The sequence below is a fragment of the Thermobia domestica genome, chromosome 1 (assembly GCF_964235325.1).
Source record: "Thermobia domestica chromosome 1, izTheDome1.hap1.1, whole genome shotgun sequence".
Taxonomy (NCBI): domain Eukaryota; kingdom Metazoa; phylum Arthropoda; class Insecta; order Zygentoma; family Lepismatidae; genus Thermobia; species Thermobia domestica.
In genome coordinates, this window is record NC_137454.1 from 157,179,311 (window position 1) to 157,205,635 (window position 26,325).

Here is a 26,325-nt window from a genome sequence, read left to right on the forward strand (position 1 = left end):
TTCTCAAGCTATAATGGGGTACAGTAATCAGTTGCAGTCCAAAGCAAAGTCACTAAGTTAAGCATGAATATAAAAGATTTTGTGTTAAATATTTCAATGTAAATTTCATGAAATAGAATTCATTAGTTAGTTACATACAAACTCTTACGCATGTAAGTCAGAATCTACTTGTAATAACTTGTAAATTTAAACAAACTAAATTATACTACAGTTATAGGGACATCAAACATATATTCCATAAGATATATAGGGTGTCTCAAAAGTCCCCTGACTCGATTATTATCAGAGTTACAACAAAATGTAATTGGGAAACCGTCTCCAAATATGATGTTTCCAATGTAAGTTGAAGGAATTTTCAAAATCGGATGAGCCGTTTGGCTGTATACTCTTTATGCGTCCAATGTTAAATGAAAATGCAACGTTGCCATTTACCTGGACCCACAACATAAGTGAATGAAGTTACTGATTTTTACGCTAACATGTCGATGGCTAGCCCCCATTTCAAACAGTAACTTCATTCACATATGTTGTGGGTCCAGGTAAATGGTAACATTGCATTTTCATTCCACATTGGGTGCATAAAGAGTACAGCCCAAACGGCTCCTCCGATTTTTAAATTGTGTTCACTTTAGATTGAAAACAACATATTTAGAAATGGTTTTTCCTCTTACGTTTTGTTGTAACTCTAACTGTCAGAGGACTTTCGAAACACCCTGTATACATCATACGAAGTTCCTTTCTAAATTCTATACGGGTGTAGTTTAATTGAATGTGAGGTGGGTAATACACATTAAGCCGTTTGGGAATACTCTCACAGACGGCCGCCATTTTGGATTAAATTTGTTTGTTATAAACTGGTGGGTAATGTGATATATATATGGCCACGGGCTAGAATTTTCTCAGTATGTCAAATATGCAATCAGATTCCATGGAGCTTAATTTGGTGAAAAGTTATTGCCAATTGAACGTTGTATTTACCTTTTTCTTCTAGATGTAGAACCATACCGTTAGCACGTGAGGAATGCATCGAAATATTCAAACTGTGGAGCGGGAGGAGTGCCTGTACAGTGGTTACCGATTGCAAACAGAATCATCCACAATGTGACTGTGTTACATGTTGCAGTGTCACAGTAATTAACTAAATTTGAGGAGACGGGCACATTCGTGGACATACGTCGTAGCGGACGATCGTAGACAGCTACAGATGAAGCAACGCCTACGGCAGTGCTGACTTCTTTCTCGATGTGGCCCCAGAGGAGCACACGTCATTTATTAATGCAATGTGGGTTGAGTCATAGGGTCTGCGCGTGTATAAGTGCATCCGTACAAGGTGCAAATGAAGCAACATCTCCACAAGAACGATGTTGATCGCCAAGTGCAGTGAGTAATTATGGTTAACATTTTTATGCAAATACTCTTTTCAGATGAAGCTGACCTCTACGTAAATGGGAAGGTTAATAGGCAGAACATGCACAATTGGTTACCTGACAACCCCGCGTGCAAGACCCCTCCAACATGACCAGCGCAAAGAAAATTAATTATGGTGTTGGCAGACAAATGAGGAATACGTCTAATCAGTCACTTTTTCATTCCATAAAAATAACTGCGGAATAATACCTCACGCTCGTACAGGGATAGATATTGCGAGCTGCGATGCCCGAGGATGGTACATTCTCGCAGTTTTTTCAACACCATGGCGCTTTCTTCATTATGGATTCGTATTGCGTCACTACTTGAACAATTCTCTAGAACATGGGTTGATCGACGAGAGGCAGTTGAATGGCTGCTCGATCACCGGACCTAACGCTGTTCAATTTCTAGCTAAGTGGAAAAGTTAAGGCTATGGTTTGTGCAGTAAATATTCATAATTTTTATCATCTAGAACAAAGTATCGCCATCGTCTGTGCACAAATTTGACCCTATATCCTACTTTGTGTCCACATCAATTGGAAGAAGCTTCTGCCAATGTTTATTGCTCAGTAGGAACATGTGGAACATATACTATAACCAGGGGTAAAAGTGGACTTGAAAAGGTGGGGGGACGGTAGGTAGCGGCATCACTCCACGCCGTTCCTCCTGCCTATCTCTGCCCATTGTACCATTTTAGGATCTGGGGGACGCCCTACATATTTTTCGAGGTGGGGAACTGCGTCCCCCGCGTTCCCCCTCGCTTTTACCCCTGACTATAACAGGGAAATGTGTTCGAAGTGGGAAAAATCAGAGGCGGTGTGTTTTATTACGATTTTGACTCGACATATCGGCTATCTAAATGTTCAAATGCAGTGAGGTGTGAAGCCTACAAGATTGCATTTCTATTTACATAATGTCTGAAAACCACTGGAAAGCTTCTTTTAGTTACGGAGAAAAAACGGAGAGACTGATCCATCCATCGTGAACAACTTTCTGGAAAAAAATAAATAAAAATAGCCCTTACCTTGTATCAGAGAATTATACACGAAAGTGCTCAAAAACCGACTTTTAATATTAACAATTTCCAGCGGGAAAACTCCTGGACCACACACTCGAATGAGGGGTATTTGAAACTCCCGTAAGATCTGCTCCCACAGCAATCCCCTAAGTCCGCCCATGCTCAAAACACGACGCTTATAAGAATTCAGACAAGACGACACATACATACATACGAAAGAAACAATTCAATACGGCACATCAAAATATAAACTAGATGAACTTCTTTGAAAACACCTCATTTTACAAACAAAAGGTAGAAAAAGGTAAAAATGTCAGTATTGTCAACTTAGAATCTACATAAGAAATAAAATCTTTTTATGTGCAAAGCTATTCGTCAATACGTATAAAAAATGGATTTATTAATGGTATTTAGCATTTATTCTTCCGTGAAGGTATATCTTGATCACTAAAAAACCAGAAACGGTATGTCTCTATCACTGGAAAAAAAAACAGAAGGGTATGACATACCACTACATATAGTCTCACTTGGTTCACTGCCAATAACATTTCACCAGAATAAGTTACATGATATCTGATTGCATATTTGACATCCTCAGAACATTTTAGTGCATGACCATGTATCACACTACCCACTTATCGTCCGTATTACAATTTCGAATCTAAGATGGCGACCGTCCGCGTGATGTAATCCGAAAGTATCCCTCTGGGCCTAATGTGTATCTCTTATCTCGCAATCAATGAAACTACATCCCTGTAGTTTTCAGAAAGGATGACAAGGGACTTCTGATGCATCCTGTATATAATAGTTGTATCAATAATGACGGGTATACCGGCTAGGCTAAAGGAGACGCTGATGATGATATAATGAATGAAATGGTGGAATGAAGAAAGTGGGAGGAAACGGGAGAACCCCGAGAAAACCCACTCACACGGTGTTTGTCCACCACAAAGTTTACTTGGCGCGAGCTGGGATCAAACCAAAGACCCCAAACACCAGAGGTGAACGCTCTACCACTGAGCCATCGAGGCCCGACAGGAATATTTGTTGAAGTCTACTGTCTTCTTCAGTACCAAGGTTACACAAAAATGAGCCTATGGTTTTGATGGAATTCGAACCAACATTATATGTATACTCTCTCAGCGAGAATCAAAGCTGGCACCAAGTTTACATATGCGCGTGCATTGTATTTTACTTATATAGCTCACAGAGCTATGGGCGAGCAAGCAAGGCACGTGCCCCGGGCGTGTGGTTGGAGGGGCTACTAAAAGAGAGGTTATATATTAGTACTTTTCCATTTTGGTGTTTAATACTTTTCATCAGAGTGCGAAATCATGAAATCAAAGTGGGGGAGACTGAAGTACTGAAGAGAGCGAGAGAGAGGAAAAAAAAAAAAAAAGCTGCGCAGTCTTACACTTCAAAGAATTGTAGTGAAATGAGAAGGTCAGAATTCAAGATGACATTCGAATGCTTGGCACGAAGAAAAACATTGCAAGCAATTTTGAAAAAAAAGAAAGAAAAAAACTTAAATAATGTGATATATTTTGTAGGCTTTGGATATGTATGTTTTAGTTGGCATCAACAATTATTGGTGTGTTTTGTCACAATTGACAGTTTAGCGAGAGACTAGGCTAACTGACAATTTTAACTTTCTGAAAGAAAAGGAAACAAATGAAAACAGCACGTTACAAAGGATACGACTGATATTCATAGTTTGGCTTAGTATACAACAGGGGTGGATTCAGGATGGACTACTGGGGGGCGGTGGGTTGTAATGCCACTACTTACAAGATAGAGCTACTTTTAAGAGATTCAACTCTGGGTGGGTTTTATTTTATATTAAAATACACAAAGTTTCCTCTTCTTGGGGGAGATAGACCCTCCCTGGATCCGCCCTTGTCTCAGGACAAGCCACACAGACAAGTGGTTGAGGCAAAAGTCAATTAATGACATTAGTATGCTGTTCCGTCAAAATCTCAATCTTGACCTGGATGTAAGTTAGCCTGGTCTCTCACTGAACCCCTCAATTGAATGTTTAATATGTAAATTAGGCACTTCTACATCACAAACAGTAAATATAACCTACCTTATTCTACGTTTTTAAATGCATTTCTACAACTGATTGTAACTTTAAAGGTTCTCGTGAAGATTAGCTGGCGGAGGTTACCTAACATAGCCATGAGTTATCAAATTAACAGTTGTGCTTCGTGGGTGATGATAATGATCCTGAGGTTAGATGTTAAATTGGACTCGAGAGCGGAACAAGGGCTGATCTTATTCGTGTCTCAGACGAGGCATGGAATGGAACGAATATGAAAATAAGGTTGCTGTAATAGTTTTTCATAGGGTTTGTAAGATTTTCGAAACACTTGGGAATTTTTTTTATCAAGACTTGACATTTTTTTAAGAAAAAAATCAAGACTTGGCAATTTCAAGTTTCATCCCCCTCCCAATCTTATAATGCTCACTACGCCGCTGTAAGCAATACATATTTTCGACAATATTCGTTGTTCATCTGTTTCCGCTGGGTTCCAACGTGGTGAGCTGCATATGGGACTTTTAATAGTGTTATTATAATGAGAAAGAATTGCAAATTATGTTCATGTTCCTAAAAGAGGGAAATTGAAAGAGAAATTAAATTAAAAATAAATAAGGGAGAGAAAAGTAATTACTTGAAAATAAAAATAAAGTCTTTGAGTTTAATGTCCCACGATTATGCTGTTAGGCTAAGGGAGTCGGTGATTAAAGCAAGTTAATGATTATGGAATATTTGGTGAAATGAGAAAGTGGGAGGAAACCAAGTCTCCGAGAACACCTACGAGCACGTATATGAAAATGAAGTAAAACATACACTGGCCTATGCTTTCTTTGTCTAGCAGAGTCATAGTTTGGAATCGAAAATGTGTTTTGAATCCTTGTATTTAGAGATTGAGAATGTAAGTAACGAAATCACTTAACACATCCATTAAGATTTCGGAAAGCGAAATCTAAATTTAGGTAAGCTAACTCCATGTACTAACTGCTTGCATCCGCTTCGTACATTGTTCGAAGGGTCACGAAGCAAATCACCTCATTTAGTCTACACATACCTAGTACTAGCGTTAATTACCTGCTTCGTTGGGTGAAAATAGGAAAATCAGTAATATGTTACGTTAGTCAGTCACTTTTCATTTCTGGTTCCGAAGGGGGGGTCTGGACCCACCCCTTGGCTGCGTGCCTGCTTCCCGTAAAAAGCTTCATTCGAACCCTGAATCAAACAACTCCATCTGTAAAGCAGTGCTGAGTTGATTTTAATATCATTTTCTGCAACGAGGCTGTATGAGACGGGGACTTACTGATTAACATGGACTCCGAACCACTCCCGCCGGGAATCGAACGCGGGTCTCCCACACCAAAGGCGCGTACGCTAACCGCTTAGCGGTGAAGGAGCTCATATCTAAAGCAGTGTAAGCAACAACAACAAAAAGAAACACACACACATACTAGAAGTTTGCGCAATTGGGGATCAAAACATTCTCAATGAAGTATGAGAAATAGTAAACGTCAATCAAAGTGGGCTTCTGCTTATTCTTTACTTCGTTAATACTTAATTCCTTCTAGAAATAGTGAAACAATACTATGAAGACACAGTACTTAAACATAATCGAAAGAATAAGACAAGGAAACAGAGTAATTTCCGACTAATTAAACTAGTCATATATACTATACCTAACTGTTACATTGTATTTCTTACCATATCACGAAAGCGATATAACTTCTTTACCAGCCATAGAAGCTGGACGCAATCCAATACTGCAATTTAGACGCTGTAACGAAAGCTGCAAGTCAAACGCCTGACACTCCTTACTCTTCAAACTGTGTAATAGCTGTTTCAAGCGGCCTACAACTTATGACCTTGAAACTATGTGCTAGTAACCAAATTAATGCCAAGGTACGATACAAACACCCCAACTTGCCACAATGACGTCAACACAAGGAAAAAAAGAAAAACATCTAATTTTTGGTTCGAAAATTATGAAACAATAATAATAATAATGTAATTCTCAGAAACTCAAACATTAGTTAACTAGAGAACATAACAAGCAAAACAAAACAAAACAAAACAAAAAGAACCTTAAACGTGAGCTCTCCCTGACTGCTGTTTTTAAATTTCAGTGAGGCTGTAAAATATGTTTTGTTTTATTGTTAAAAAACAAAAAGAAAGAAAAATAAAGAAAGAAAGGAAATAAATTTTGTTGCAAATATCCTAGTAAAAATAGGTTTCCTAGACACAAGTGGCTCCGCGTAGCGTAGTTGCTAACGCTCTCGCCTTCGGTACGAGCGGACCCAGGTTCGATTCCGGTAGGGGCACTCGGTCGAAAAAGTATCAAAAGCTTTTAAGTCCAGACATCCTGAATGAGGCTTTCTTGGGTTTTCCTCATTTCACACCAGGCAAATGCCGGGTGGTACCCAACATATAGGTCCCAGGCCGTTTGCTTCCTTCCCTTTCCCCGGATAGTGTGCTCACCGAGGGACGTCATAACTCACATGTGACGGGCTAACAAGGTTATTGATGCCGAAAGCCCAGAAATCTAAATCCTAAATCTTCACTACACAAGAAAATGTTCGCGCTGAAAACGGTTTCTTAGCAATTATGTTAAGCAGTCCTGTAGTAAATCTCCATCAAGTAATAAACCGTCACATATAAAAAGGAAAGAATAAACACATAACATTCATTTTGCGTACCTTGAAATGTAAAAAGTTACAAAACATTAATATTCAAAGATTTCTCGAAATTCAGATTAACCCATTTCTTTCTCCTCAACCATTAACGAGTTACAATAGTAAGAATTGTAGTCATAAACCACATTACTTGTTTAGTACTATATTAAAGCAAGTTATACTAAAGGAATATATAATTAATGGAATATTTAACTAAAGTGATAATTTACTATTGCACTTACCCAGGCTTTTGTTTCCTTCCGCTCTTCTTTTCCGTTTGTAAACAACCTCGTTTATAAACCAGCTCGCAAGCATACGACAATTGTTTCATGACGTCATCTATGGTGCAAGAAAGAGGTGTCTATAGGCGGTCAGGACCTCACACACAGATGGACGTATATAACATATAGCTGAAGTATTTAACATACGTATACGTATATAAAATACGGAAGATTGTTAGATGTCAGACATCCTGCAGCGACATGATATAACATCCAAGCGCGTTAAAGGCAGTAGCTGTGTAGCATATGGATAAAGTACGCTCCGTACAGATTTCCTTAGTAAACATAACGAATCCTTGTATTTGTACAATATACCGCTGTCCGGATAATGGATTTTTCTCAGTGTAGCTGTACATTACAATGATAATGTGAATATGTGATTTTTGACTTTATATATGTGCATAATTTACATATGTATTTCTTAAAAAAAATAAGTTAAATTTAGATTTATTTTTAAGTTTTATTTGTGTTTCTTGCTAAAAAAGAACTTCTTCTTCCATACTCACTTCAATTAAAATGAAACTATAAATACCCATGTCAACCTAATTTATTAATTATGTCCAGAAATCCATTTCAAACGGTTACGCCGTTTCGTGTCATAGAACATTTTAAGGGTAGAACATCGAAATTAACATATTAAAGAAATTACTCCCTTAGAAGTGGAATTTTCGTTGAAACATATATTCACTTGCTTTTAATGTGAAGTATATATATATATATATATATATATATATATATATATATATATATATATATATATATATATATATATTATATAAAAGAGAACGCACAAATCCTTTGTTAGCTCATCACGCTAATACGGCTGAACCAATTTCTTTCATTTTTGGGGGGTTATTAGGATTTGGACCCTAGATGGTTTTTATCATATCACTTTAATTTTTAATTACCAGTGTCTTGAGATAATTGACCATTCAAGTGTCCATAACGTACAAATCCTTTGTTAGTTCATCATAGGTATAAAAATAAACGTATTTATATGCAACCCGCATGACCGTGTCACTCGGCGGGTTAACATAAATGACAGGCGCTATAATGTTAACATTTACTGCAATTTGAAAGCGAAAAAGTAAAAATTATCTAAGTAACAAAGTTTATTGCGTTCCGGGGTGAACGCAGCGAAGCGGGGTGAACGCTGCTAGTATATATATATATATATATATAAAGTTTTATCTTCCTAACTTGATAGGCTCGTAAATGTTCTATTTTTGGAATACAGTATGAACCAACGATACGAATTTAATCATAATATGATCTGATAAAAAGGCCAGATCAAGCCCAGTCTTGTCTTCAAAAATTTTAATTTCAAACGGTATAGCCATTCTACCCATAATGAGGCAATATACATTAAACTATTTTTAAGTAGAGAGAAAGACGTGAACAATTACAAAGAAAGTACTTATAAAAACATATAGAGATGTTACAATCAAAATTAATTTGTCATTGTTGTAAACATTTATTGTTCTTTTCCTTTATTTGTTAATTGTTTGTTTTTTTAGATTCCAATTTCCTTACCTCAATTCACAGGCCCTTGCACATGGAACGAACGATGTACCACTGAAAACAGGAACAAGCCTCGAGTTCTTAAGAATGGATCAGCCTTATCTCTATTTAATGACAGATTTCATGGTGATTGATGAGGTGGCAGATGCGGACGTGAGAACTATTCCTATTTCATCCAGAGGATGCAAATTTCCTGATGAGACTGAGGGACTGTGGGCCTTCCCGTATTATAGCTATACGGCTTGCTTAGCCCAATGCCGTGTGGAAAAGAAAATGAAATTATGCAATTGCACTGATGTTCTCGTTGGGTTTAATACAGGTGAGTAAAGGACCTATATGAAAGGAAATCGAAAACACGTTATGGAAGAGATACTTTCAAGAATGTAGTATGTAAGAAGGTTAACAAATGCACACAATAAAGATAACTGGGAGATCAGTAGTTAAAGAAAAGTTCGTAAGTAATTGTATGGTAAAAGAAGGACGTAAATCATATTTGGAACTTAAGAAAATTACTTTTGATCCCTATGGTTAGAGTACGGTCTTTGGCGCGGGAGACCCGGGTTCGATTTCCAGCGGGAGCTCATATGGTTTGAATTTCACGTTAAATTGTCAGTCCTGGTCTCATATAACTTTGGCGTTGAAAGGGACATTAAACTCTAATGCAACCAACTAACCAAGATAAAACACTTCACTACATATTTACTATGTTTTATGAATTGTCGTCAACATTACAATAGGAATGATCAGATGAGTAATTTTGAAAAAAATAAGGTGTTTAATATTAATAAAATTCTTTGAAGTAGATTAATCATGGTTTTAAATGCCTTTCTAATAATATAGAAATTTCGGGACTCAATAATTTGGATATCCTCAACTACCCTTCAAATTTCCTAGCTATAAGAAAAGATTAGGAATTAGTTACTAGTTTGCTTAATTACATTTATAAATATTAGATATGTTATTTTCTAAATTTTCGATATTGCCTTGAAGTTATACACACAATAAATAAATAAAATTAAAAAGAACGGGTAAGGAATCATCCAAGTAATTAAATGAAGAATTACCACATCAAAAATAAATACATGAGCATATATGAGTAACTATAACTATGAAAATGAATATAGAGACAATGTTAGAAACATGAAAGCAGACTAAATATTCAATAAATATTCTACTTTTCTTTGCGCTTCACTGTTTCTCTGTGGTAGCTAAATTCTTTTTTTTTTCAAGATAAAAGTAGCCGAAAAATAAATGTACTAATGAAAGTAATATACCAGATAGTTCAAATTTTTTGTCACCTCCTACGGAAAGTGTAAGAATAATAGAATAGTACCATACACATGTATAGAATTTAGTTGATCACTGTCATTCATTGACATTCTCGCACCCAGAAGGTCTGTATGAACATCATTAAATGCTACACGCAAAGGGATGCTGCACCATGTTTTGTGTGATATTTGGCCAAATGTTGCCTTAGTAATTGCTACAAAGCGTCCTCCAATGCTGTTGAGTTGCCTGCGGAAACACATTCCTTAATATTACTCCACAAAACATTGTCGCAAGACGGGAAGTCTGAACGTCTCTTAGGTCAATTGAGAGGTGCTGAAAGTTACAATCCTTGTCATATCTATCTATCATAATAATTGCATTCACGTATTTCCTGATAGTGTTGCCATAGTGAGGTAATGTACATCTTGTTCAATACAAGAGTTATTTTGATCGATATTCAATCTCTGGGCTGTGAAATCAATAAACCACTCCCTCAACATGGTGAGATATGAGCGGTGGTTAACAAAGCCGTTGAAAAATAGGGTCTTATGAAATGCTTACTCGATATCGCGGCCCAGATCATCAGATCCAGGAAGATGTGCTCCAGTTCTTTACAATTATCGGAATTTATATACTCTAGAAATAAATATTCACGTCCATTCCGGTAAATCGCGTATTCATCGGAGAAAAACAGCTTTACATTCTATGGACTCTCTGAAACGCATCAAGAAGCCATCCACATGTAACACGTCTTTTGTGTCCATATATTTGCAATGAACTTTTGTTTCAAACCATAGAGGCCCGACTCAGTCATCTGTAAGATTTCTTGTGAAAAAAAAGCTCCTACGAAAGTACAGGATTACAACTTATTCACAAACATTCCTAGTGCTATTAAGGAGGCGATAAGACATTTGGACCATCCAGTGTGTGATATTGGCGTTTTTCGAAAAAAAAAAGGTCATTATTGTTTACGACTTATGTTCTGATTAGGTGATTACGGAACTGCTCGAAGACTTATAAAATGCACTGATGTCGAAAATTTAAGGACGAAAGTAATTTTCGCATGTTGTATTACTCTCAAGTGGCATTGACCAGTGAAACTTGAACCATACCTAGAAAGTAGTGCTACAGCATGACAAAGGAATCAAAACAAAGAAATGGGTAATAAGAAGAACAAAAATGTCACTTTTATAGAGTGTCAAAATTTACATTGAAGGTCCTGCGACTCATGATGGCTCATGACTTACAGAAGTGAAATAGTTCTTAGAAGTGTGTGTGTGATCACCACGGACTGCGATTCATGCTCTACAATGTTTTCTCAAAGTGCTCTGGAAGGTTGGTTATAAGTTGTTGTGGTATAGAATATCCTTTCTCCAACATTGGTACTGACCACTTATGAATGATTCCTGGTGCATCTGAATGTCCTGGAAGACGTTTACTCATAGAATACTACGCATGATCGATGATCAAGTCAGGGGAACGGATAGGCCAGTCAAATCTCAGAATATTCTTTGGTTTGAAGAGCTCCACCATCTGCACTGTTTGATTCAGCCTCGCATTATCATACAAAAAGACTAAATCCAGACCAAAAGCACCTCTGAAAAGAGACACGTGGGAAAGGAGTGCACTGTCAAAATAACAGAGATCGGTTATATCGCGTTCAAGAATTCGGAGGTTGGTATGGTCATGAACATTATGCTTTTCCGCACACAAGAACAACTAGATCATCAAAATCATCATATTCTACAATATTCCTGGGTTCCTTGCGTGTCCTCGCCTCTCGCGAGATGAGTAAACGTACATAATCACTATTTTAACTGAATCTATTCTCATCTAAGAAGAGAACTCGACCAACTTCTCGATCTAATCCTGGTGTTCTGAGCTCCACTGTAATCGGTGTCGCCAATTTGCGGGTGTCAACGATACACAACGTATTGGCCGTTGGGCAAAGAGGCCACCCGCATCCAATCGACGTGCCGCTGTGGAGCTTAAGATTGGGCGCCTTGCAATCCTTTAAATGTATTAGCCATTGCGTCTTCTGTTTAACGTTGGTCCCTTCTTGCCTGTTTCACAATGTAGCAGTCGTCAGCAGTTACAGTTGACCGTGGTCAACCACCACATTTCTTTCGCATAGCATTTCCTGTAGTTTGGAATGTTCCTTATGCATGTGAAACAACGCTGTGGCTAATATCAAACTTCTGAGCGGCAGTCGTCACACTTTGTCCTTCTTTCAGTTTCCCGATAATTCTTTCCTTGTAAACATATCCAAATGTTGTTTCCGGGTCATGTTATTGTAAGTAGCAGCACTACAATGCACCTTTACAGCTCTGTCTTGTCCCTTTCGTTGAGGGAGCAGACATATAGGCTGATGTAACGCCATGCAACATTTTCCTTCCTGTGCACGTGTGAGAAACCGCTGGCACGTGCCCCCGGGCTTTCACTTATTTCCAACGGCTACGAAATATTATATGTTACTTTATCTATCTCGTCCTTAAGCTTTGCACATCAGTGTAGTTATAGGTGTTATTAACTGGAAACAAATATACATACAAACATAACACATACACTACCACCCTTTAATATGCAGCGCCTTCTTCCTCGGAAAGAAAATAAACTAATTCCTGGTGTTCAGGAAGCTATCGATAAAGAGCTCCATATGCACATCGATACTTGAAGTAGATCTTGCACAATTCTAAAAATAGTACATTTTATGTTATTCTCTACAAGAAATCTTATGCATATCAGGGAACTCATTTTATTAGAGATGATATTAACAGGAAATAATCGAAATTTTTAGTAATGTGTCATCGGAAATAACATTTTATTAAATCGTGTTAGCAGTTATCACTAAATATTAAATCGTATTAAATATTCCCTCTAGTGTTATCAAGAGAAACTTCATAGAATGAAGAACATTAATATTGCTGAAAGATATGATAAAACAACTAATTAATCTGTCTTCCAATCCAATGGAAAAGATAATATCTAATGTGCAGTAATCATTACATTAAAATTCTTTGATTTTTGATACTTTAATAATTTGGTGTGAGAATTAGGTAATTTGAACTTACAATCTCTATGCATCTATACCTTAATGATTACGTTAAAGAATATCATAATAGGAGGGTAAGGCTGAAGTAGTTTAAGGAGTACAGAAGATCAAACAGTGAAAAAAGCCATGATTTTTTTCTAAAAAATTAATTTTGTTAATTTTTTTATTTTTAGTCGTGAAATGAAGAAAAAACATCAGGAATTAAATGTTAATCATGCCATTTAAATGAGTGTAAGTTCCAATTAATCCCGAATCGTTAACCTATTTTAATTCCAAACAATGTTTCTTAAGCATTAAGAAAAAAGTACAGCAACGATTATCAACATGACACTTTTCTTTCACAAGTTACTGATATTTGGCAGGGACATATTTAAAAAAATCGGGATGTCCAGAACTAGCTTGAGGCACGAAATACATATAAAATACGTTAATTTCGCCTAAAGTTATGTAAAATGTACAAAATTCTTAAGTTTCAGAGATGGAATCGGACACCCGTAAATACGCTTCTATTATCTAGGAACAAACAAATAGATGCACACACAAAATAATTTTCGCCTTAAATGTTGATGGTGATTTCCTTGTTAAAATAGTTAAGGATTTACAAACTCTATGTTACAAAGAGAAGAAAGCAAGATTGCCCCGTTACATGTTCAAAGTGATATTTTCCCTAATCATCCTCTGCATGAACACTCGTTTTCACACTGTGCTGTACATACATTTGCGTCTCATTGTATTATGATTATTTCTTACATAATCGAAATAACAGAACAGAAACGGGAGTTCACTTATTTTCACTTCAAATTAATCTATTTCGGAATTTGATTTAAATCAATTTTTATTTAAAAAATCAAATGATTTAAATCTTGATTTTAATCGTGATTTAAATGAGACTGATTTAAATCAACCCACCCTGAGATCAAACATTTTTCTGATTTGTAATTGTTTACAAAAATACGAATTAATAATGATTCATACTTGAATGTTGGTGTACTAATACTTTGGATTTTCAATTAACAAAAAATGTTCAGTGTTATTAGGTTTATTGTCTTACATATTTTTTTAAGATTTTAGCACCGGGTAAAATTATAAAATTTTCAGAACAAAATATAGCTGTAGGCTGAATTTAATTTATAACAGATATCCATCATAAGAAAGTTTGTATGAGGACTACAATACTTTTAAGAATCATCTATATAAATACTTAAAAGAAATCAAACTATTGTAAGGTTTCACATATTTCAACGCTATGTGCTAGTTGTAAACACATTTCAGACGACAGCCACGAAGAAGACGTCTGCCACCATCGCCAGCAATCGCCAAGTGACGAAGATCAACGGAGTCAGACGACATTTTAGGATTAACCCTTTAATTGACAAGCATTGATAGCATTACCATTAAAATATCTAGTTGGCTTTTAAGGTTGAACCATGTATTCCTGATTATAATTTCGTGATTTTTAAAGTATTTTTTACTTTGTTTACAAAATATAGGATAAAGCAACAGTGCCATAAAATAGGTCTCGTGTGTACCTACTGAGTAGCATTGCCCTATTAGGGTCAAATATCATAGGAATATTCTCAATAAATCATTAACAGTTTCGTTGAAATATTTTCCAACAGAGCAAGAAACTACAAATAAAAAAGAGTTGAGTTGATTTTAGTTTAGCGTCCCTTTCAGCAGCGAGGCTATATGAGACGTGGACCTACTGATTAACGTGGAATCCGAACCACATGAGCTCCCGCCGGGAATCGAACCCGGGTCTCCCACGCCATACAAATAAAAAAGAATAAAAGAATAATAACTTTCGCGGAACGAAGGAGATAAAGCTTCTACAATACTAAATTTGACTGTCCCCTGTTGACAAAGATTAGAAGTATCTAAAGAAGCGCCCCACAAATCATGTATATGAATATTGTATGAAAGCAATAATGCCAATTCAATGATCACTGAAGTTATAATTCGTGCTGATAACGCAATAGAATGCGATATTGCTTGAGAGCAACACTGCCAAATAAAGGGTTAAAGAAAACAGTACAACAGAAGGCATCAATCTCCACCGATTAATAAAACCATCAACTATTTTCTAAGATGCTTGGCCATTGAGACGCTTCTCTTGTACACTCTCTAAGAACGCGTGGTCATTGAAAGTTCCCGTTCCCCTCTCTAAGATGTAAGGTCATTGAGAACCACCTATGCAACATGCTCTAAGACGCATGGTTATTGGGCTCTTATAATTGACCAACACATTACAAAGTTATTTAGAGGAATATATACATATTTGTAATATTTGTTACTATTGTATACTAAAGAAAACTTTTATAATAAAAGGTGGTAGGAAAGTCCAATCTTCCGTGTACCATTTTTTTTAGCTGACATTAAAAGAGAAAACTCTTTACACTATTCATTTTATTACATTTTCAGGAATAGAAATTACGAAAATTTGATTAGAAATTATATTTAATATTTAATCTAATAGATAAGTTACAACGAAATTTTATATACGTATTAGCACTTGAGCATAATTTTATAAAATTTTCGATATTATTAATCAATAACTTAATTATAGGTAATACAAAAGAAGATTTTAATATTTCATATTATTTATTACAGAAAAACAAGTATTATGTGATGAGATTGGCGCAAAGTGTATTAAGGACAATGAACGTAAGTATTTTATACTGTTGTCAATAGATGTTTGTTGTAGTGAGACATAATCTTTGAAATTCTTTTAAACACTGCAAAAAGGGAACAAAATGTTACAAAACATACGAATATATATATATATATATATATATATATATATATATATATATATATATATATATATATATATATATATATATATATATAATTTTTTACACACACATACAGTTAGATCATATTTTTCACTCCTGGCCGAGAGCGCGGCACATTATTGAAAAGTGCTGTAGAAGTTGGCCAAGAGAGTGACTCTGAAAGGACCCACAAAAAGTAACGTTATAAGTAGAATACTGAAGATACTTTCTTAGCTAAAATTTAAAACAAGTGCGTTTCGTTTCACAGTGTGAAATTACGTGAGTGAGTGATTTTGAGTTTAACGTCGCGTTCAGCAGCGAGGCTATATGAGACGTGGACCTACTGATTAACGTGGAATCCGAACCACATGAGCTCCCGCCGGGAATCGAATCCTAGTCTCCCAAATCAAGGACGCGTACGCTAACCGCTTAGCCACGAAGGAGCTCAGTGTGAACTTACGGTAGACTACCAAATCATAGAAATTCAATGCTTAAACACATCTGTAATTACTGGTTACAAGAGAATAATCAGATCAAAGGTAGAACCTTTTCCTCGGACGCTGAATCAACATAAGAAAGCCATTACTCGCTGATTTACTATTTTGGTTTTATGACGATAAAGATTGAAACCGGAAATCGTTAATTTAAACTACTTCCCGTTTAAATAGATGGTTAAAACAGTAGATGAAACCTACTCTTGTGTAACTGAATCGATTGCGGAAAATTGAATCTCGATATTAATTACCATTCTTGCTTAACGGAAATCTATATTGAAATGGGAAGTAATATTAAATTACAGCCACTTCTGGTTTTGGTACAGTGTTGTGGTTACGATGGTATATTCTCTTGACACCCTGAATCAATTGCAGAAAACAACTTGTCGCTACTTATTACTATTTGTGTTCTGTGGCGATAAATGTTGAAACCAGAAATAGTTAATTTTAACCACTTAAAGATTTAATAGTGGGCTAAGAAAGATATAACCTACTCTTGGGAAGCTGAATCGATTGAGAAAACTGCATCTCGATGTCTCTTACCCTTTTTGCGCTATGGAAATTACTATTGAAATCTGTAGTAGTAGTAAATATTGACCACTTCCAGTTGATTATTGCGACTTTATTGCTTTTGGTAACGTTGGTACATCATTATAACAATGCGTAAGCGGTTTGAGAGTGTGCTAATGAAGAAAAGGACATTTCTGTGCGACACCAGTTTCTGAGAAACTGTTAACGAGTAAACTATGCTCAAAGTTTGGTAGACATTCTCGTTAATCGTACGTGTTCAAAATCCTTGTCCTACGTCTATTTCTTCAGGAAAAATAAGGAATTTCATACGATTTTTGTTAAACACGATTTTCTCGAAAATGTGATGAAGGAACTTTTTCGTTTGGATATATCATTCAGTTTAGTTAACTACATTTAATGAAATAGTTAGTCTCGCTTATTTCTCGGAAGTCTAACTTGTTAGCTAAACACCTCTCTAATTGTCTATAACGGTGTCTGAATACTGAACATTCTGTTTCTCATAGGCACCAATCGACTTAACAGTCAACTTGCTACAGATATTTAAGAAAATTTTTACTACGAAAGTGACATTATCCTGTGCTAATATACCACTGATTAGTCCAAAACACCCTTCACTTTTAAACTCTGATAAATATGTAAATTTAAAAAAAGTAAAATAAAAGTTTGTTTATGTTTATTTGATATAGTAAAGTTATAATTACATGGTTAACATAAATTCATACTTACGAAGAAATTTCCGATACAAAAAATATTGTTGAATTGTATAATTAAACTGTTATTAACCTTTCAATGGGAAAGCATTGATAACATTATCATTAAAATATTTGGTTTGTTTTTATGGTTGAACCATGTCTTCCTGATCATAATTTCGTAATTTTTAAAGTATTTTTGTACTTTGGTTACAAAATACAGGATGTTTATTTCAAAGCAACATTGCTATAAAATAGGTCTTATGTGTAGCTACTGAGCAGCATTGTCCTATTATGGTAAAATATCATAAGAATACTCTCAGTGATTACCAACAGTTTCGTTGAAATATTTTCCTACAGAGCAAGGAACTACAAATAAAAAAATAAAAAAAAATAACTTTCGTGGGACGTAGGAGATAAAGCTTCTACAATACTAAATTTGACTGTCCCCTGTTGACGAAGATTAGAAATATCTAAACAAGCGACACGCAAATCCTGTATATGAATATTATATAAAAGCAATAATGACAATTAAATGATCACTGAAGTTATAATTCGTGCGAATAACGCAATAGAATGCGATGTTGCTTCACAGCAACACTACCCAATAAAGGGTTAATTACTGATTTCCTAAACCGTCGTTGTAGATTCTGTACACCATCTATAAAGTGTATTTTGAAAATTGAATTTTTATATTGCAACACCATTAAACAATATTTTCCAAAATGTTCGTGTTTGTGACCAATCTTACGTTATAGTAAAAATTTGACTTACACGAAGAGTCTTTGAACGATCTATTTACGCAAGTCTTCAATTGTCTTAAATTTTATGTTAAATGATCTTCAATTTATTTACGTACAATCGAAACACTTGAATAACTCTATTCAAACCGCTATTTAATCTTGTGAACATGCTATTAATATATTAAACTGACATAATTGTTAACTAGATAGATACGCATACTTAACGAGAACAATACACAGTATAACGTTTCCATGTTTTTGTTCAGTGTATGTACTTTGTTCATTGTTAAATCAGTTTAACGTATAGCTTGTACGTATGCACATGCTATGTATGAAAAACTAAAAAAATACACGTTATAAAAATGTAATTGCAGTTTTTCTAGAGCCTGTTAACTCTGTAACTGAGAGTGAAAGAGGTCTTAGCTGCGACTGTCCCTTGAGCTGCACTACACAGAGCTTAGAACATATGAGGATCGTGGCGTAAGACAATTCTTTAATATTTTTTTCGTTAACTACTCTAATTTTATTGTAAAAATCAGTGATTCACTTTAATTTAAATTTTGTTACAAAATATTGCCTTCAATCAGTGTGGCAGAATATATATTATGCTGGAAAGAGGATAGAGAATTGAGTACAGTGAGGTTCTCATTAGCTGAATTGTCTATAAATTAAACTTATTAACTCATCTTTCTTAATATTTTTCCCTCACTATTCCAATTATTCACACTTTGATCATCATTAAATATACACATATGTATGTGTTTATGTATACATTATCAATAACAGCAAAAATTGTATAACTTGGCCAAGGGTTATAAATGTATTAGTATTTTTGGAGATGATCATGAATATGCTTTTTTATTACTGATCCCACCGTGATGCATACCATTTTGTAGAATAAGTTTTAGATAACAACATGAAAAGCAGCAATGTGAGATTTGACCAATTTTTATTTTTGGGAAAATATTTCAAATTTGACTTCAAATTAACATTGATTGCCCCTTCTGTACAACTGTAGGCTAATGCAAGATGGAGAGGGAATATTTATACAGAAATTGCATTTATACAGAAATTATGTTGTTTAGTACAAAAGCAAAATGACGACTATTTCCTCACGTTTAATATCTGTATTTTATTGAATAGATTTCAACAATAACTTAAAACTTGTTATTAAAATCAATCCTTCTTTATTGTTGTAAGGATTATAGTTGCTTAGAAGCAAAAGTTGTATTTAGCCGGAATTTATTTATTTATTTATTTTTGTAAATGTGACTGGACAGTATAACCGAGTATTGTTTTGTTTATGTGTCGCTAGGTTTAGTGGTGTTTAAAATTCTATGGAGGCAGCAAGAAAAATATTTTGTTTCGGGTTACATTTAACATATATGTAATTTATATTATGTTATAATGTTCAATTATTATTATTATTATTATTATTATTATTATTATTATTATTATTATTATTATTATTATTATTATTATTATTATTATTATTATTATTATTGGAATTTAAAAACATATGACTGAAGTATAAGCTAAATGTGTAGTGGTCACTTCTAAATACTTTTCAATAATAAAATAGTGTAGTTAATTAAAACGACGTTACGGCTTGTAGGCCTATATGGGTATTGTATTTTGGATGTTTTATATATAATCATAATTAGGGCCACACTAAATAGTTAAGTGGCATAGAATGTAATTATTGAAAGCTGAATAATTAGTCGGCTTGGGCGAAGATTATGGTAAGCGCCACTTTCAGTGAAACTGACTTATTAGGTGGAATGGGATATGATCGAACTACAGAAGAGTATGTAGGTAATTTAATTTCGTAAATGTACTTGCAGATAGTAGGGAAATCTTGTTTGTTATGTGTCGTTGCATTGAATTGCATGGGAATGGTTAACCTCTTTTTCCACTTTACTCGAAAGTTAGAAAAGTGACGTATTATTATGTTCCCCTGAGGCGCTCAGTTGTAATATTAAGAAATTATCTTAATGCTAATGTTCAATTCCGATCGCCAATTTTAAGATGAATATTATTGTTATATGTTAATGAAGAATTAAATAAAATCTATGAAAAGTTTTATTTATTTATTTATTTTTAGCTCTTTTGCATTTAAATCTGAATAGTGTAGAAAAACATTGATCATAATTTTTTGAATACATAATTCAATCAAGTTGAAAACGCAAAATGTGTTCTTGTATAGTTAAATTAATAATTACAGATGTTATGTTTTGATTTCTCATCAAGTATTATTATTAAAGATATGTAGATTTGTTATTGAGTATGTTATTGCCAGCCTATTTCATGCTATGTGTTGCTTTTACAGTGAGAGTACTACTGTTATAGGCGATTACTGCGAAGTACAAATGTTCATGACATTAGCAAAAACGAGACGAAGATTGAAAGCTGTCCACGGAATCATTGACATTGCTGGTGAGTATTATATTTAAGTGTCTTTTTCCCGATGTTTCAGATGCAATTTGACGTGAACATTACATACGTAATGTTTTTATGATCCACCAGATTTGATAACATAGAAGATTCCTAACTAACTGGAAGTCATATCAATGAGAAATAGATACTAAAGTTTCTTAAGCTTCAAATTTTGACGATAAGTCCATCTATACAACAGAAAACCTGCAGGTATGCTCAATTGAGGTTCAAACACTCTTGTGTCTGTTTTAAGAATCCTAAAATTGCATGTTGACGATCTTCGTTTTGTATATCCTAAGTAAACTACGGTTTTCTTGCTCTTTTAGTTTATGCACACTTAAATACAGATATTTTTGTTAACACTGTTGTTTTAACATGTTCCCATTACCAGAAGTCAGGGACGTCAAAAATCAGGACTTTACGGACGAGAAACTGGTTCCCTTCGACAAATTTATGTTTCACATAATTGTTCGTCAAGGTAATGCCTCACCTATAGAAGGAGGCCGGAGACTCTTTGAAAGTAATGAGTATTACTCAGGTCTCGTCTGCCTAATTCTGGAATTAGAAATATATGGAAAATTGTCAGGATAATATTTACAGTAACTCCTCTCAAAGAAAAATGGCTATAATAAAATTTCTATGGAAATGGGATTCTTGATTAATCGGATTGTCGAGGTCTTATTGTTTTAATTCCGAGTAGTATGCAACCATTTCTTTTTCACTGTATTGTACGGCTGCATAATGTCAAGGCGGCCAGGCAAAATCCTGTCTTTCTAGAACAATAATGATCACCTCTCTACACTTAAAATTCTTAGACTACGAGCGGAACATGTGTGTCATGAAAAATTTCAGACTGTTGAGTTTGTTTTGCAATTCTGAAACGTATACGCTCTTCTCCCATTGGTTCAGGTGTGACCAAGAGACTCTTTAGTTTCCAAAGTGCCTGCAGATGTAAGGAATGTCGCAGATAAAGTTGTAATTGCATAGGTATATAAATCAATCCTCACATTGACAAAATGATTCGTAGTCTAAGGTTTAGTAATATGAATTCCGAAATAGTTCATGTATATCTCAATGCTTTGTTATGACTTCTTCAATATATTATTGAGTTTATTATCTTTTATAAACCATGTTTAACATTGGAAAAAGGTTTAAGTCAGAGAAAATATGTTTTATGCTTAAGAAAGGCAAATGCAAACGGAATTTTTACTACTTACATTGTAATGGGATATTGCTACTTCTACATAAGCAATATTTTCAACACTAAAAATTCTATCTACTGATGTCCTATATACGAAGCGCTGTATAACAAACTGATTGAAACGACCTGTAAGAAAAAAATATGTAAGAATAAGCCACATTCCTTCTGAAATACTTTAAGCAATTTGTCAGTAATATTTTCATCTATTTTCTTCTTGCAATTTTCTAACGATATTGCATAAAATGTTGAAGTTGAATTTATATTTTATATAGGGTTAAGTTAAAGATGTAAAAATGGTGCTTTAATTAATTAAATGACTTCATGTAATTCCATTTTTCTCCCAAAGGGGATTTTAGATGTAAATATGTGCTAGACAAATGAGCTTTACTATTTAATTTAATTTAATTTTATTCATAAAGAGAAAAACTCACAGATACATGTGATTTCTTTTACAGTGTCAATTGGAGGTGTGTTTGGACTCTTCATTGGTGCTAGTCTCATGAGTTTTGCTGAATTTATTTACTACGTTACAATAAGACCATTCTTTCTACTGTGCAGACGGAATTCACTCTACGTTAGAACATGAAATGGACCCAAATACCTGAAAGATGGAGGTCAATTTTACGATCGATGTTATAACTCATATGTTCGTTGAACTCTATGAATATAGATGGAAGTGGTACAGCTAAGAAGGAGACCTTCTTGCTCTAATTATGAGTGAATTTAAGATCTAGATTGTATTCTACAAAATGTTCAGCAAACAATATTACAAAATTTCAGCAAAGAAAAGATAATGTTTATATCCCTGTATATATCCGATCCCCTATTCTATATATATTGTGAAACTTTGCCCCATATAGGTTAAGGGTAGAGCGTTAATAAAAAGAGCGTCCGGAATCGACTCCCACTACCGGCTTTTATTATAAATTTCCACTATAATTTTATTATAAATTTCCAAGTATTTCTACAAAATACTGTACAAATAATCTCTCTAAGTATGCAAGGTTAGTTATAGGCAGTCTTTGACCGTAAGGTCCCAGACAGGATCTCTACAGAGCCCCGAAGAAGGCTATGCAGAGTGGAGTTAGGGTCCCTATGGTCCGTGGCAAGAAGAGGGATGGTTAAGTGGCCAACAGAGCCCCGAAGCAGGCTAAGCCAGGAGATAGGATAGGCGTAGTCCCAAAGCAGACTAGAGGCCCTGGGGTTAGGTTACTCCTAATGTTCCGTGGCAAACAGTAGGAGGGACACAAAAAACTGGTCCCGAATTGCCGATGTCCAGCCAATTTATAGAGGTCCTTGGGTGGCAGTGGTGCTGCTGCTCAGTTGACATCGTCTGCTTCGCGGGAGGGGCCAGAAGCCCGTCGTCTGCAGGTAATAATAGATCCCTCTGATGTGTGGAATTCTCTTGCTAAACCACGTGGTGGTGTTTGTAAACATTGGCGTGTGGAATTGTTTATACACAACATGACGTGGGACATCACAACACATCCCCTATCCTATTATATCCGATAAGCCAGTCCTTTCCATACTTCTCGGTTCAAGGTGCCTTGGTGTCCCACGATTTTCTGACGGCATTCCAAATCAAAACATATGTGTACCTAACGTAGTATATATAAAAATGAATATTTTAAAATCATGACAATATTAAGAAAGTTTGAAGTATGTACACTCATGTCCAAAATGATTGTCGCATATCTATAACTGTCTTCTTGTAAGAATATAATTTGATAATGATTTTGCAGGGTACTTTTATTACTGATACTATGCGTATAATCGGGAAATGTATATTTGTGGTGAATTTCATAGGAAAAGAATTATAAATACGAAAATTAGAATGAGTAAAACAAAATGTTGCTAAATGGACAAGAAAGTTTTATTTTCGTTTTATTGTTCTTATTTACTGCTCTTTTGACATGAAATTTTCCATATACATGTCTTTGCTAATTATATACACACTACCATTATAAGAAATACCGAGCGAATTCGTTATCAAATTATATTCCTACAACAACATATTTATAGACATGCAACAATAATTTTGGACATGAGGGTACATGTTTTCAGAGGATAAAAATAGGATCAGTGAAAGTATGGTGAACCTCGAAAACAAAGCCTAAGAATCAATTAAATGAAAATTTCCAAATATTTCGCTGCGCCTGCTCTAAGTCAGTCAAGGACACACAAATGTAAGAACCTTAATTCGTCTGATTTATTCGATTATATATGCTACTACTTATTAACAAGATGAGATGTAAACAATACAAATCTATCTTGTACTGTTGTTTTAAATGCAATTCTAAAAATAAGGATTCCTTTAATTTTTTAAACTTTAACAAAGGTTATTGCTTTCTTACTCAACTCTAAAGCTCATGAGCAAGCAATTCAAATATATTTCATAAATACTGAGTCATAAACATTGACTTTTGTATAAAACTCAGGAATATTAGGAAGTTATTTCAATGCAGATGTTATTCACAAGGTTGTCATTTATTTGGTGTTATCGTGCACGTTTGTAATGTAACTTTTTACCAAAGCAAGATTAGTCACAATGTATAAACAATTTCCAATTTATATTATTTGTATATATGGAAAAAGTATAATAAAACTAAATTGTTTGTGTATCACGAAAATAAATGCAGTTACATTGTGAAAATAAAATCATAAATTGAACTTTTAATGGCATGTGAAACATTTTTCTATGCATTTTTCTATAGAACTACGTTGGAGATGAGTGTGGAATTTCTGAAGATTTATGAGGTTTCGATAGCAGTGAGCTCTCCGTGTATATACTTCCCTGTCCTACTACTTTTACAAAAAGAACTATTGATCAGCTTTGAATGTGTTGTTGTTTGTTTGTTTGCATCTAAGGAAAGAATTTTGCATGCATTTTCTTAAATAAAGACTTATTTTGAAAGACATGGATAATAGTTAGTTGTGATCTATCTCAAGTATAATAATACAATAATTATTATAATGAATGCTAATAAATTAGATGTTAAATTGCCTATTACAAACAAAACTTTTAAACATGAAAGGCAATAATTATAAGTTTGCAAATAAAGTATTCTTTAATTTAACTTGGTCATTTAACATTCATGTAATACCATTCCGCTCATATGCACCCACACTCTTGTTGTACATTTTCAAATATAATTAAGACGTAGAGATCCGTAAGTATGACCTGTAGGATGATGAAATAATTCGTGAAGCAAGAAAGTATGAAGAAATATAAGCATTTAAAGAAATATAGAAATTAAGATATTTCTCATTCGTAAGTTATTGTAACCTGGTTGCAGTATAAGTTTTTTGTTATTCAGAAAATAAAAGTTCAGTCTAAAAAATAATTTAGAGACAATTCCAGCACAAAGTAATGATTTTCTTTTGTATTTGCAACTAAACACTTTTAATGAGGCAAAGAACAAAGAACATTTTCTATAAAATGTTAAGATAAAGACATACATCTTCAATCGGTCCTTCAGATTACACTGTTATTAATTTATATACGCATAACGTTTGCTTCATATTTTGTAAATATTTTGGTGTTTGGAATTAAGGAAGTTGTATTTGAATAAAGGAATTTAAGGGAAAATTTAACGATTTCAGAAACCGAGGAAACTTTCAACGATTAATAGAAAGCCTTAGCAAACATTAAATGTACACGTAAAGAAGGTGCTAATCGATATATTACATTTTTATCAGGAAAAGCAATATAAAATGTTCATGAATGCCTTCTTTCCTTGTATACCTGTTTTTTTTTTGTTTAAGTTTTTCTGCAAATACTTACTGCCTCTCTTACTTTTTCACAATACCCGTAGTGCATTTAGAAGTACAAAACAGTACCAACACGTAATGTCCATATAGCCAAAAATTGCAACGAGCCCCTTTTTTCCGTGTACCCTTCATATTTTTAAATTTTTAATTTTAATAAAGTATTGTATATAAAATATGTAATGCTAATAATAGCCATCGAACATAATTCATATATTGTTTATTTTATTCAGTTTTACTAACTCAAAAATGTATTAATTAGGGTCAGCTTTCTTTTACTTTCGGGTAACGATAGAAGAGAAGATAGATGGTCAATGTGATAGGTGATCGTGAAAAAATTCAATTAAGATTTTATCGAATTTACACGTTTCGTGGTCGTTGAAATGAGTTTTCGATGCAAGTACATCTGTTTGTCCGTTCTTCACGATATACCTCAC

General features: G+C 34.4%; 1 protein-coding gene across 1 annotated transcript in view; it reads left to right on the plus strand.

The window, feature by feature from the left end:
* LOC145668663 (sodium channel protein Nach-like) overlaps positions 1-23,034 on the plus strand; it is a 61,823-nt gene extending 38,789 nt beyond the window's left edge. Inside the window, exons 6-10 of the mRNA XM_081736759.1 lie at positions 8,956-9,250; positions 15,863-15,916; positions 18,858-18,963; positions 20,813-20,919; positions 22,576-23,034. Coding sequence (XP_081592885.1) covers positions 8,956-9,250; positions 15,863-15,916; positions 18,858-18,963; positions 20,813-20,919; positions 22,576-22,706 — 693 coding nt within the window. The 3' untranslated portion in view covers positions 22,707-23,034. The remainder of the gene's footprint in view (positions 1-8,955; positions 9,251-15,862; positions 15,917-18,857; positions 18,964-20,812; positions 20,920-22,575) is intronic.
* The last annotated feature ends 3,291 nt before the right edge of the window (positions 23,035-26,325 follow it).